Consider the following 14367-nt stretch of genomic DNA (forward strand, 5'->3'; position numbering starts at 1 on the left):
TCTGTCACGTGGTGGCGTTTTAACAAGCCACAAGACAGATTTTAAACCCGACGTTTAGTAAGATATGATACATCGCTGAGACCCATTATGTATCCTCTATATTCTCATTGCAATGGCCTTCGAGATTCTGAGTGTTTTGTAAACGTCAAAGAAGGGATTTTAAATGTTTCAGCACAAGACATGGTTAAAGTTTAAGCTTCAAGCCATGGCCTTCAGCCCCGCCACTGCTTCCCGTAATCTCGCTCGCCTCTCATTCACTCAGGAGTGTGTCGTCGTACACTTTATATCCTCTACTGTGGGAAGTGTGTGGGAGGCCGGAATTTTGATTCTACTCAGAAGGGAGGGGGCGGATCTATGCACTGTGCCTGAATGGAGTGGCATTGGCTTGAGCTGATTTCAGTGCCGGAGAGAAATGAAAAATGTTTTTTTTTTCTTTTACTATAGAAAAGAATAAGAGCGAGGTGGGAGGGATGAATTGGGTGGAATTTACTGTGAAAGAGGAATTTGCTGGCTTTTAAACTGCAGTTTCATTCATTTGTTTCCTTTAAGTGTTTTTTTTTTAGATGCTCAGAACTGGTTCAGTCTGAGTGGCTGTCCAACTGGAAAGCTAGCATGTTACACATCGTTTTTTAAGCAGGCAGTCATATAATCTAGAAAAAAAGGCATGGCTTTGTTATGTTCAAGAGGAAAGGAGAGGTTCATTTTTGTGTTCGGCCTCCGCAGTTGTGGAACTCTCTCCCCAACCATGTCAGGGGTTCACCTACAGTATCTACTTTTAAGTCTAGGCTTAAGATCTATTTTTATAAATTAGCTTTTTGACCTTACATATATGTGTGTGTGTTTGTATGTTTATATATGTATTTGTCTACATGTATGTTTATTTATTTGTGTGCATTTTAACTTATTTTAACCTATTTTATTTGTCAATTTATGTAGTTTTAATTATAATAGAAATTTTCCTTCTTTGATTTTTGTGCAGTGCCTTGAACCTTGTGGTATGAAAGGCACGCTATAAATAAAGATTATTATTATTATTATTATTATTATTATTATTATTATTATTATTATTATTATTATTATTATTGTTATGTTGTACTAGTTGTCTGGGAATACTGATGCACTCCTTGACACTTTACCCATGACCCTTTTAGAAAGTGACCCAAAAAAAAGTCAAATAAACATTCTTTTTTTCTGTTGATTAAGCCCTAGTTTGAGCTGAGATGTTTAGAATTTATCTTCAAATACAGTCCTAAAAATATATGTTTTAAACTATGGATATTTTAGTTTTGAATGGGCTGGAAAACAAAAGCACTATGATTTATACAATATAATACAGTAAATTACCTACAGTATTAAAGAAAGACACTCTTCGGTAATGTACAATGCGTGTTATTTATTTCAAGCTTCTTTTATGCCTCGGTTTCCATCTTTTTGATACAGTCATTGTGTGTTTTGTTATATAAATGAATGTGAACGTGATCATTCCTGTCACCAAATACATTGCAAACAGTGGTAGTTTGAATATTTGTCCCAGCTCTACTGTTAAAGTTGTGTACAGTGAAAGTCAATGATCTAGTCTATAAACTGTATTGCCAGTTAACCAGACCACTACCTGGAACCAATAAAACACCTCCTTAGTTGTTTAACATTGTGCTCTATTTCTAAAACAGAACTCCTCATTTTGTAAGCAGTGCAGAATGTACAAACTGAAGTAACAACAAATGCTCACTGAATATTTTTAGTGACTGATATCAGAGTTCAGCTTAGTAAACTAAACTAAATCACGCAGTTTAAACTTGACCCCCCTACCCCTAGGTATGCAATACTGCCACCTGTCACTTGTGTATTATTGAGGTTCACACTGCAGTCGAACACTTTTAATATAAATTGAGAGACGGAGTGTAAATGTTGACTTTCAACAACTATAGCAAGAACACAGTTTTATTAATACAATTTCTGTTATTCAGAACATGTATAGCACAAAGCTGTAAACACACACACTGCAGTGCTCGCTGTGCTGTATCGTGCCACCATATCTTCACAAGTGCTAGTGGAATGGGATTGTGGGGCACATGGGAGCCACGGCCATGCTGTCTTGGTTCTGTGGGTAACACACTGCCTTATGAAGGGGGAGCACTGTACTTGTAAACCTCCTGTTCTTATGCTTTTATTTCTCAAAGTAATATTAAGTGGAACTCTGGTTAATATCACTCACAATTAAACAGTCATACAACCGAGTGTGACAATCACCAAGGTGACATTAACCCCATTGACTCCAGTTATATCCTGGCCAGGACATTTGTTATGATACTAAGCAGGGGGTGATAGTAACCTGGTTTGATTGCATTATATTAGAATATATTTAAGATGGTCTTTTTATCATCCTTTTTTTAATCGGTCTCTATAATCATCGGTCTCTTTGTCACTGTAGCAATTGTGTCGTTCAGTTATTTTTAGCCATTTATTGCTTCAGAAAAATATGAACCTTTCCCAATATACTGTACGCATGATTGCTAAATCTGTCTTTCTGAGCAGCTTTATAGCCATTAAATAATTAAGACTGCATTAGAAGCTGTCAAAAACCACAGTTAACGAGCTGCGTTTTTCAAAAGGGTTTACTGTTTATTCAGTTCAGAAATCTCACAATAGTGTGTGCCCCTTGCATACCAAATTCTGCTTATGTGAAAGGAATGCTTTTCTCCTGGATTTCAAGTGCCAGCATCTTAGTAACCAAGTGCTTTTATCCCTAATCTGTCGGCGCTGAAAACAAACAGAGTTTCTGTATTAATGGCACTTTAATTTTTGGTTTCATTCATCCCAAGGTCTCGGTGGCGGGTTGATAATAAAGTGAAGAATGACATTGCTCATTGCCTAGTAACCTGCCTCCCTTTTCTCTGCAGCACAAAGGCAGTGGGCCGTTTCCACACGCCTTTTATAGTGGAGAAGAGCCGGCGCCTCGGCCAATTGTGTGAACAGCTCGCCCTCGACTGCTGCAATGAATGGATCCGCTTCCTCCGGTACGTCTGTACATTCCCGGGACACTCCCTGTTCAAACTGCTTCCTCCAGTACGTCTGTGCACTCCCAGGACACTCCCTGTTCAAACCGCTTCCTCCAGTACGTCTGTGCACTCCCAGGACACTCCCTGTTCAAACTGCTTCCTCCAGTACGTCTGTGCACTCCCAGGACACTCCCTGTTCAAACCGCTTCCTCCGGTACGTCTGTGCACTCCCAGGACACTCCCTGTTCAAACCGCTTCCTCCAGTACGTCTGTGCACTCCCAGGACACTCCCTGTTCAAACCGCTTCCTCCGGTACGTCTGTGCACTCCCAGGACACTCCCTGTTCAAACTGCTTCCTCCAGTACGTCTGTGCACTCCCAGGACACTCCCTGTTCAAACCGCTTCCTCCGGTACGTCTGTGCATTCCCGGGACACTCCCTGTTCAAACTGCTTCCTCCGGTACGTCTGTGCACTCCCAGGACACTCCCTGTTCAAACCGCTTCCTCCAGTACGTCTGTGCACTCCCAGGACACTCCCTGTTCAAACCGCTTCCTCCAGTACGTCTGTGCACTCCCAGGACACTCCCTGTTCAAACCGCTTCCTCCAGTACGTCTGTGCACTCCCGGGACACTCCCTGTTCAAACCGCTTCCTCCGGTACGTCTGTGCACTCCCAGGACACTCCCTGTTCAAACCGCTTCCTCCGGTACGTCTGTGCACTCCCAGGACACTCCCTGTTCAAACCGCTTCCTCCAGTACGTCTGTGCACTCCCAGGACACTCCCTGTTCAAACCGCTTCCTCCGGTACGTCTGTGCACTCCCAGGACACTCCCTGTTCAAACCGCTTCCTCCGGTACGTCTGTGCACTCCCGGGACACTCCCTGTTCAAACCGCTTCCTCCGGTACGTCTGTGCACTCCCAGGACACTCCCTGTTCAAACCGCTTCCTCCAGTACGTCTGTGCACTCCCAGGACACTCCCTGTTCAAACCGCTTCCTCCGGTACGTCTGTGCACTCCCAGGACACTCCCTGTTCAAACCACAGGAGGGCTGGTCCCAGTACAAATCTGAACATTCAAAAGGGTTTTGCCGTTTGTAACGCCTCCACTTAGAAAAGTTTACCTCTGTATTTCTGCAGTTTTACCAGGCCTTTCCAATGGATACACTATGTGTTTAGCATATTTTAACCTGGGTTCCCATGTTCTATGCATTTAGACACCTTGTGGTGTTAATTTGCTTTTACATTAAACTTTACCCCCCCCACTGAATAACTTTTAAGATCCTTTATCCCAATGTGATGGAGCTTATTGAGTAAGATCCTTTATCCCAATGTGATGGAACTTATTGAGTAAGATCCTTTATCCCAATGTGATGGAACTTGGTCAGACCAGTGTGATGTATCCTGGTATGTCAATGTTTCTACCTGGCGCTGTGCATCTGACTGGTGCCTTTTATTTATGCTTGCGTATTATTGACGAAGTCCGCTGTGGTCTGGTGATGTACATTGTTTATTGGTTTACTACGCGGTGTGTGCATTTAGTAACCGTTGGAGTCTTATTTGCAGTGTTACATTTGCTCTTGTTACGATGGATGGGTGGCTGGTTCGTGCAAAAGGAAAGAACACAGCAGTGACACATAGAAAAGTCAGTGGCATGTTGGATTTTGTTTAGTATAAAGGCTACTTTTCAACCTTACAGCTATTTTTATAATTTAAATGTATGTTAGGAACGCTTACATGCAGTTTCTTTCAATAATGTAATTTGATATTACTCTTGTTCTTTCCCTTCACAGCGAGTTTGGTGAGCACTACCATCCAATCAGGAAAGCAGTTTGTCACCTAGCAACAGTTGACTGCATCTTCTCATTGGCGGAAGTTGCTAAGCAAAGCAGTTATTGCAGGTAACTAATTAAGTCTTGATTCTATCTCGTTCAGTTAATGACTGACCAACTGTGACATTCTAGAACTTTCTGGAGGTAGTGTTCTAAAGACACACAGCCGTTAGCAAGACGCTTGCATGACAGAGTGGCCTGCTGACAAAAGTCTTCTCAAATATCCTGAAGGATCTCTCATCTATCTATCTGTCTATCTATCTATAATACATAATTTTAAAAGCTTGGTGAAATTACTGTATAAATGTTAAGTTCTGGTATTTTGAACACCAAAGATGGCGTCAGGTAATATGCTAAGTATGTTTGACTTAACGTACACTGTCTTAACTCGGGCATCAGTGTTTCGTGAAGAAACTCAGTTTTGGGACATATTTTCAAAGCATTTACTCCAGTCTTTAATTAACTAAAAACATTTTAACAGGGAAAATGTCATGTTAATGTTACCAAATGATGAACAAGCCACTTGAGGCTGCGTCAGTGGCTTGGTATTATATTACCTAGTTGTTTTGGGTCTAGAATTGTCATAATAACAGGTGTTTTTTTCCTTCCAAAAATATAAGTTAATTAAAAATTAAGAATTTTTATATGAGACCTAATGCTTGTATTGCATTAGGACCGATGGATTCCACAGCTATGGCAAATGTTAATAATTCAGTTTAGATTAAACTGCTTCCTGTGCTTTCCGGATCCGGGCAGGCAGTGCTTAGATTACTAGCGAGCCTCATTTCCTCTGTTAATGTGGTTCACTACTAGGCAGAGAGATCAATAATGGATGTGCTTCGTGGAATCACCCAGCCAGGCGGAGATGAGGAATGGTCACCCAAGGTTTACCACTTGAACCTTTCCTATTGAATAGGCTTTTGGAAAGGGGCTGCTGTTTTTTATTAACCTCACCTGGAAGAACATTAAGTGGTCAGTTTCTTTCAATTAGGCTTTCACATATTTACAGACACCCAAAGACATAATATAGCAGTTCTGGTTATATGTAAAAGCGTCCCAGAATGCTTTACAAAATGCCAAAAATGTATACATTTGAATTGACTCGGCATTCTGCATAGAACCTAGAAGTGAGTTCCAAGGTGAAGGAGCTTGGAAGCGAAATGCCCTCACACCTGTAGATCATTTTGTTAAAGCGCTTGGAATTCCCAAGAGAGTTCTAGGCAGATCTGAGTAAAGAATGAGTAAGTAATTCACTCAGACAGGCAGGACCAGAATCATGGATAGCGTTATAAGTGAGGAACAATGAGTTAAAATCAACATGAGGCTTCACTGGAAACCTACGGGATGTAATCAATGTAATACTGGAGACATGTGAGAAGAAGATCCTCAAAAGTCAAAGCAGAATACAAAAATAAAAAACTCCTAGATTCCCAGTATTCAAGACCATAAACAAGAGTACAGGAATAGCACATCCCAACACCCCAGTTGCTTCTCAGCTACCTATTCCTGCCTAAATGAATGAAAAGCAATGCTCAAATGTAACTTCTATGATTTCATCTGCAATTTAATTTTAGTGCGCATAACCATATTGACGACTATCTGGAGCTGTTGTTTTGCTTGTAGTTTAAAGATGTTTTTGGTCGTGCCCTGCACACCAGAGTATGAGTGCGATAGCCTGTGTTGTGTAATGGGGAGCAGAGGGAAGCTCTTTGGTATAAAAATGTGGAGCGGTGAGAACTCTCAGAACGCTTCTACAGTAAGAAGCAACTTATCTTAAAGCAGGTATTGGGGTCTGTGATGAGTCAAAGGGATTTCGGTCTGTGATTCAGCCTCCCGACAGTAGATAGCATCAAACCAACTTGGGTAACACGAGTATGTAAATTTCAGCCACTGGAGTCAAGTGAAGGATAAGGACACTTGTCATTTGGGGATTGGTGTTCCACTGACTACAGAGGCGGGACATTACATACTAAAGGGAACGTACTACTGTGTTTGGGGTTGGTCCGAAAGTAAAATAGGAGGAGTAACAGGTGGAGGGAGAGACTGGTTTGGTGCAGCGGGATTTTTAAAACAAAAACACTAACATTTCTTTTGTCTTTTTTTTGTTTATGTATGGTTCGCCACGAAGACGATTAAAGACGAGTCATCACGGTTTGTTTTGGATTTCACCCCTGCACTCCTTCCCTCACACCATTTTGTTTTCTTTTGTTATTTAATTATTTTGTTGTGTATAGATAATAAAAATAAATTATTTTATTTCTGTACACATAAATTACTGTCTGGACATTCTGTTTAATACATTCACGCCTCACAGGGTCCATGAAAACAAAGCAGCCAGACAATTTGAATTATCCTAATAGCCACTTTTAAAAAGTATAAAATAACAACAATGTCAAATCGATCTTGAAAGCCCACGCAGCACACTTCATAGTGGGGAGTTCTCCATGCTTTAGTGCCAGATGGTCTTTTTTTTTTCTCCCCTACAACATCAAGTCACTTCAAACAGAGACTTGATTTCCTGCATCTGTTATTCTTCTGCTGTTTCATCTTTTTTTTTCTAGACCGGTGGTGCTTGAAGATGAGAGGCAGATTATAATAAAGAACGGCCGGCACCCTGCTACTGATGTACTGATGGGAGAACAGGACCAGTATGTACCCAACAGCACTGAACTCCTCGTGAAGTATTGCACTGGGGATGAAGGAGTGTAAGTCATGCATTATTTCCTCAGAAGTGTGCGAGGGTCATTCTCACTGGAAGACTTTCTTTTGGGACATGCTTCTGTTTTTTCTTTTTGATCTGGAATGCGTGCCTTGAATAATGAATTCTGTCCAAGGCCTAAAACAATATTCCTCTTTTATACTGTAACTCTGTCCTCTGTGTGTGTGTCCTTCTCAGTGTTTTTCTGTGTGTGTGTGTGTGTGTGTGTCCCTCTCTGTCGTGGTATTTTTCTGCTGCTGGCTCTCATGGCAGCTGCTTTAGCTAGAGAAATGCTCGTAGGCTTACACTGACAGAAGGATTTAAATCAAGTCTATTAAAACACATTTAAAACATCAGCAAACTGAGCTTGTGTCAAAACCGTGGAAGGTAATGGAATTATTTCACATACATTCAAGTAGGAAACAAGGCAATCTAAAAGTTCATATTTTTATATCCTCTGTACAGTCATAACACTATAGAAGGTGCTTTGCCTAGTGTAAAATCCAGACTGGTAAGTTATTTTAAATGCAGTGTAAGCCCATATCTTAAATAAAAAGTACATAATTATTATTTTTTTTAAACAAATCACATTTTACTTTCTATTTACATATCCTGGTGAGCAGGCAGGGCTATATGTGTGTGTGTGTGTGTGTGTGTGTGTGTGTGTGTGTGTGTGTGTGTATGTATATATATATATATATATATATATATATATATATATATATATATATATATATATATGTATATACTTAAACTCAAAATCAATTATTGTAAGGTGACATTGGTTTTATGTTGGGAAATATTTTTAAGAAAAATAAAAAATGAAATATCTTGCTTGCATAAGTATTCAACCCCCACACATTAATATTTGGTAGAGCCACCTTTCGCTGCAATAACGGCTTTAAGTCTTTTGGGGTAAGTATGTACCAGCTTTGCACACAGTATCTGAGTGATTTTGGCCCATTCTTCTTGGCAGATTTGCTCCAGGTTGTTCAGGTTGGTTGGACGACGCTTGTGGACCGCAATTTTCAAATAGTGCCACAGATTCTCAATGGGATTGAGATCAGGACTTTGAATGGGCCACTGTAGGACATTCACCTTTTTGTTCTTGAGCCACTGCAATGTTGCTTTGGCCTTGTGCTTGGGATCATTGTCCTGCTGAAAGGTGAATTTCCTCCCAAGCTTCAGTTTTTTAGCGGACTGAAGCAGATTCTCTTGCAGTATTTTCCTGTATTTTGCTCCATCTATTCTTCCTTCAATTGTAACAAGATGCCCAGTCCCAGCTGATGAGAAGCATCCCCACAGCATGATGCTGGCACCACCATACTTCACTGTGGGGATGGTGTGTCTCGAGGCACGGGCAGTGTTTTTATATATATATATATATATATGCTCCTTACAACAGTGATGACTCTTTTGTACAGTGGTATTGGTGCAATGCTACAGTGCAAGAGGTCCTGGGTTCATGCCTGCCCTCCACCTGTGTGTGGATCACCTTGCTCTGTTTGATGCGCCTGCCTGCAGGAAGAGAGATCACTACCTTGGTGTTGGAAGTGGACACAGGTACCCCGGCACGTGCTCGTCAGACTGTAGCCTAGAGAGAAAGTCCGGGGCAGACTTGAGGCTGGCAGGGGAAGGCAGCAGCAGGGCTAGTAGGTGACATAATCATATGATCCTTACAAAGAAGCTGGCTCTTTCTGTACAGCAGTATTGGCGCTATGCTTCAGTATAAGAGGTCCTGGGTTCACGTCCGCCTTCCGGTTATGTGTGGATTGCCTCACCCAAATGTAGAAAATGTTTTTCTTTTATAGTTATGAGCCATTGCTATTGAAATGGCTCATGACAAAAAGAAGCTACTGAAATTTGTATTTCTTCAAAGACTTCTACAATGTACAGTAGAGTTGTGCAAACTGATCATCTGATTGTTCAGATCGAGCCCTCCTCCACAGCAAGCAGTGATCACACCCAGGTGAGGGTCGGTCATGTGGATTGTACTGATTCAGCCTGCTGCTCTCCACAGAGGCTTTGAATAGCTGACAGCTTTGTGGAAAGCAGCAATCGATACATTTAAGCAGCTGTTTCCTTCAATTAAGTAATCAAAATAATAATTTCCTGCAGCTCTAATTTACAGCCAAACCTGTCCAGTCCATAGTTTAGCGGGGTCCCCGAGTGGCTCGCCTGGTAACAGCACAGCTGCGTGGTGTGCAGGGCGAGTCATCCAGCGCTGGTTTGCATTCTGGCTGTGTGAAGTTTGTTCTGGGATTCTGAAGGGAATGTTGCACAGGCTCTGGCAGAGCCTGTTTCTCCTTCTCGCGCTACAGTGAACCCTGCTGGCCAGGTAACCTGCAGGGCTGGCCCTTGGCCTCCAGAGGTCGGTAGCTCGCTGACATCTGCTCTTGAATTCCTGAGTGTAAAAGAGGAAGCTGGAGAACACCTACTGAACCTACAGTTCTCCTGAGCTGTGTGGGGAATTGCTGCGGCAAGGGAAAAAATTATTGGACAGTCCAAATTGGGAAGAAAATCAAGGGATAATAATTAGGAACACTTAAATGTATTAAATGAAATTAATAGTTAAATCGTATTATTATTGAGCTAGGTAATTTTAAAAAATCTCTCAACTCCCTGTTCTAATTGCATCAGTATGACTCCATTTCAGCAAAGGACCATAGTTTACTGCTAATAAACCAAAATGCTGCAACATACAATGCTATTTACACTGCTATACATAAGTTTGTAATGTTGTAGTTTTCCTGTTAATACTGATTAGGTTAGGGCTTGAGGGTTAATGCAATGAAATAAAATGAGATAACATGAGGATCGGAAGCAAACCCTGGTAGTGTAAACCAGTAAAGGACCATACAGTAATTACACCAATGCTGTGTATATATATATTCTTAATATTTACAGCATTGGATGTAGTAGCAGACACACTGTGATGCAGAATGTATTAAACTGTCTTTCTTATTTGTTTAATAAGCACCTTGCTGGCACAGTGTAAGCTGTATTGTAATGCCGGTACTTTTCCTGTAATGCAGGGGGATGGTAAGCGGGTGATGATCATTACTGGACCCAACATGTCTTATATAAGAGCTCTCATCACCATGATGGCTCAGATAGGCTCCTTTGTGCCGGCTGACGAGGGTGTCATTGGGATTGTGGATGGCATCTTCACCAGGTAACTCATTTCATCTCATTGCTGCTGACGAGGCTGCCGTTGGGATTGTGGATGGCATCTTCACCAGGTAACTCGTTTCATCTCATTGCTGCTGACGAGGCTGTCGTTGGGATTGTGGATGGCATCTTCACCAGGTAACTCGTTTCATCTCATTGCTGCTGACGAGGCTGTCGTTGGGATTGTGGATGGCACCTTCACCAGGTAACTCGTTTCATCTCATTGCTGCTGACGAGGCTGTCGTTGGGATTGTGGATGGCATCTTCACCAGGTAACTCGTTTCATCTCATTGCTGCTGACGAGGCTGTCGTTGGGATTGTGGATGGCATCTTCACCAGGTAACTCGTTTCATCTCATTGCTGCTGACGAGGCTGTCGTTGAGCTTGTGGATGGCATCTTCACCAGGTAACTCGTTTCATCTCATTGCTGCTGACGAGGTTGTCGTTGGGATTGTGGATGGCATCTTCACCAGGTAACTCGTTTCATCTCATTGCTGCTGACTCCAATTCGTCACGGAGCGCTGGTCCAATCTGAGTGGAACGTTCTCATTGGGGTCTGTGCACAGTAAGAATATTAGGGGTGTGTGGATACTTGGGTTTCTGAATGACTACATTTAACGTGTTTAAGGTTGTTGGGTATTAATAAAAGAGAATAAAACCTCTTAAAGGTCTTAATTACACAAAACCATACTTTCCCTCTTTTGCCTTCTGTCTACATAATTATTGAGTAATAGTAACAGTAATTTTAAATATAGGGACCTGTTGTGATCAAAACAACAAACTACTAATATTTGATTTGCACCTTTCTTTTAACCGTTTCAGTTCCTCTTCTCATTTTCATGAATGCGTCCACTCTGCATTGAATTATGGTAGAGTCCTGAGCAAGATTAAACTCAACAGACAAATGTCAAATGTCAGTAGATGATTCAGTCAGTGAGCAGCTCCTAAATTGGTCAATGCCATTGGTTGGTACTCTGTTGTTTATGAGGACAAATGGGGGAAAGGCAGTTTTACTTATTGTGAAATTAACAATTTTTAACTGGTTTATTTCGGGTTCGTTCGTGTGTGTGTGTGTGTGTATATATATATAATGTATGTGTGTGTATATATATACATATAAAATATACACACACATACATACATACCACCTGTTTTTATGTTTTCAATTTACATAATTATCAAACATTTTGTGTTTTGAGTCTATTTTGACTTCTTTGTGAAAGGAAATAATGTTTCCACTCTTCCTAGACATAGATGAAAAGTGCCTGTCACCGGTAATAGAGGACTATCTAACACCAGCAGATCAATATGTGCAATTTCAACAATTTACTACCATTTCAACACTGTTAATTTAGAGGATGTCTGGAGTGTATTTAACAGTGTGACAGAACATGCTTGTGACATGTAAAGAGCACTAGTGAAGTTAAATGAAGGTGCCTTGCAGATCATGGTCATTAACTCGTCAGGAGGCGTTCTGATGTCTTTATTAAAGAGTAAAGATTTTCAAATTAATTTCCGTTATTCTTCAGTTGTTCCAGCTAACAGGTATGGCATATTGACAGCAACGCATAAGGGAACTTGATTCTCTTGATGGTGCTGGCTCTTAACCCTAAACCGACACTTTGCTGATCTGGCCTCTGGTGAAAGAGAATCTGACCATGTCAAGTCAACAGCAGCCTCTGAACCTGCGTCAAAGCACATGTAACACAGTAAAGTTCAGTTAAACACCAATGTTTGAGTAATTGCAATAAAAAAAATGTGGAACATGATAAAGTGGCAATAATATGAACAATGTAAATTAAGTTCCTTATCAATTCCTCCTGTTTCCGTTTTTATTTCTTTCGGGCTATTTGTTTCCCAGTCTTTAACCCATGCAGCACAGGCCTTTTGGAAATTGTTGAACCCCTTTCACCCCCCCCCCCCCAATATAAGTAACTGCAAACAACATACGACAAAGGAGTGTTGTGCTGTTTCCATGTCAACACCATGGAAACAGAGTCATGTTGCATAACCTGAGAAAACATGCTGAGTGAAATTAGGAATTGGGGAAATAGTGCCAAGGAAGAACTGGACAGGTTTAACAAATATAAAGCTTGCAAATGGAGAACACAGCATCTTGTGTTTACTTTTTGGGTCCAAAAAAAAATCGGATTTATTTTACAATGACAATGGCAGAATAACCAGGATGTGTAGCACTATTACAAATGACAGCATTGCGTTGCTAAGCAGATGCGAAAGTAATCCTGCAAATTCAGCTGTTAAATAGGGTTTATTTTGGATAAACGATACTTCCATGAACAGAATGCTCCATGAACGCTCCTAGAGTGCTGTGGTTATTTCACAACCCACTGGTAAAAATCCAGGGGTATATGAATTGTTCCTTGCTGCTGAAAACGGTGGCAGACCAAGTTAAGCCACAGACTCATTCAGATCGATCCCAGCGGTAACTGGAAACCAGTCATTACAAATTTGGAATACAAGTTATCAGTGTTAAAAAAAGCAATAGCTTGGGACGCTTTTCAAAAGGGGTTTCAGTTCAGATTCCACAGCTTAAAGATAGTGTTAATTCCAACTGCTTGTATCAGAGTTGATTGGGTTATTAGAGTGTGGAATATGGAAGAAGAGATACAGGTAAGTCACAAGTCAAACTAGAAATTGAACTGTAAATCATGTATTAGTAAACCACCAGTCAATGACAGAATTCCTCTACATCAGATTCTGTGTTTATTGTAGGGTTTTTTGTGTTGTGTTTTTTTTTTTTTATGGTTTGAGCAGCAAGAACAAGAGTCTAGTATCTCTTCCGCTGTAAGAGACACAATACACACAACATATTAACAACTGAGTTGGGTCTGCCAGTTTCTCAAGGATGAAAAGAAAAACCTGTCCATCCTGTTTTTTTTTGTTTTTTTTTAACCTTCTGAAGTATGGTTTATTGTGGAAATTACAATTAGAAATGATGGCCAGGTGACTTTGCTGTATAACATCCTATAGAAGTCTCAGTAAGTCAGTCAAGAACCAGGCACTCATCGCACTTTAATGGCCCTTTGCTAAGACTTTACAACCTAGACTGAGAGGGGAGAGCGGTCTTTTAATTAACACGGTCCAAAGGATGTCTTCCTTCCTTGGGGAGGAAAAGCATTCATTTTGGTGGAAAGCCTATAATTAATGTAAAGTTAATCCTGAAGGCTCATTAAAATCCACTTGTTGTATTTATTTTTTTGTTTTCATTTCCCTGTGGGTTCTTTATTAGCCTCTCCTTAACCAATCAGTTTGTTTAGTGTTGATATTCTTTTCGATAAGAACCAGCAGGGAGTTAATTTTTATACTTCACATCCTCTCCTGCAATGGTCCATTGTTGAGCATGCCTTGGCTTCATTTTTAATATTTCCACTGTACATCTATACCTGCAGTCACTTAGCGTCCAATGACAATTTTTGCTGGTAACACAACTTTGTTCAAAGTTTTTTATATGAAGTTAACACACATTTTATACTGTGTTGAACACGCCTTTAAAGTTGAAATCCTGCTCGCACTGGGGCTGGGGGCCCATATGGCACTGCATTGCCTTTATCTGAGGGCCAATGCAGTCTAGGGGAGAAAAACAGCTTGAGTTTCCCTCACTATGCTAAAGCGACCCCTACTGGTAAGTAAGAGAGTATTCGGGCTCAGCTCT

At 40.9% G+C, this 14367-nt stretch overlaps 1 protein-coding gene across 1 annotated transcript in view; it reads left to right on the top strand.

The window, feature by feature from the left end:
* Positions 1–14367, top strand: part of LOC121303907 (DNA mismatch repair protein Msh3-like) — a 69084-nt gene that overhangs the window by 40247 nt on the left and 14470 nt on the right. Inside the window, exons 17-20 of the mRNA XM_041234802.1 lie at positions 2901–3017; positions 4787–4894; positions 7387–7501; positions 10559–10698. Coding sequence (XP_041090736.1) covers positions 2901–3017; positions 4787–4894; positions 7387–7501; positions 10559–10698 — 480 coding nt within the window. The remainder of the gene's footprint in view (positions 1–2900; positions 3018–4786; positions 4895–7386; positions 7502–10558; positions 10699–14367) is intronic.

Source organism: Polyodon spathula, chromosome 1, assembly GCF_017654505.1.
Source record: "Polyodon spathula isolate WHYD16114869_AA chromosome 1, ASM1765450v1, whole genome shotgun sequence".
In the NCBI taxonomy this organism is placed as follows: Eukaryota; Metazoa; Chordata; class Actinopteri; order Acipenseriformes; family Polyodontidae; genus Polyodon; species Polyodon spathula.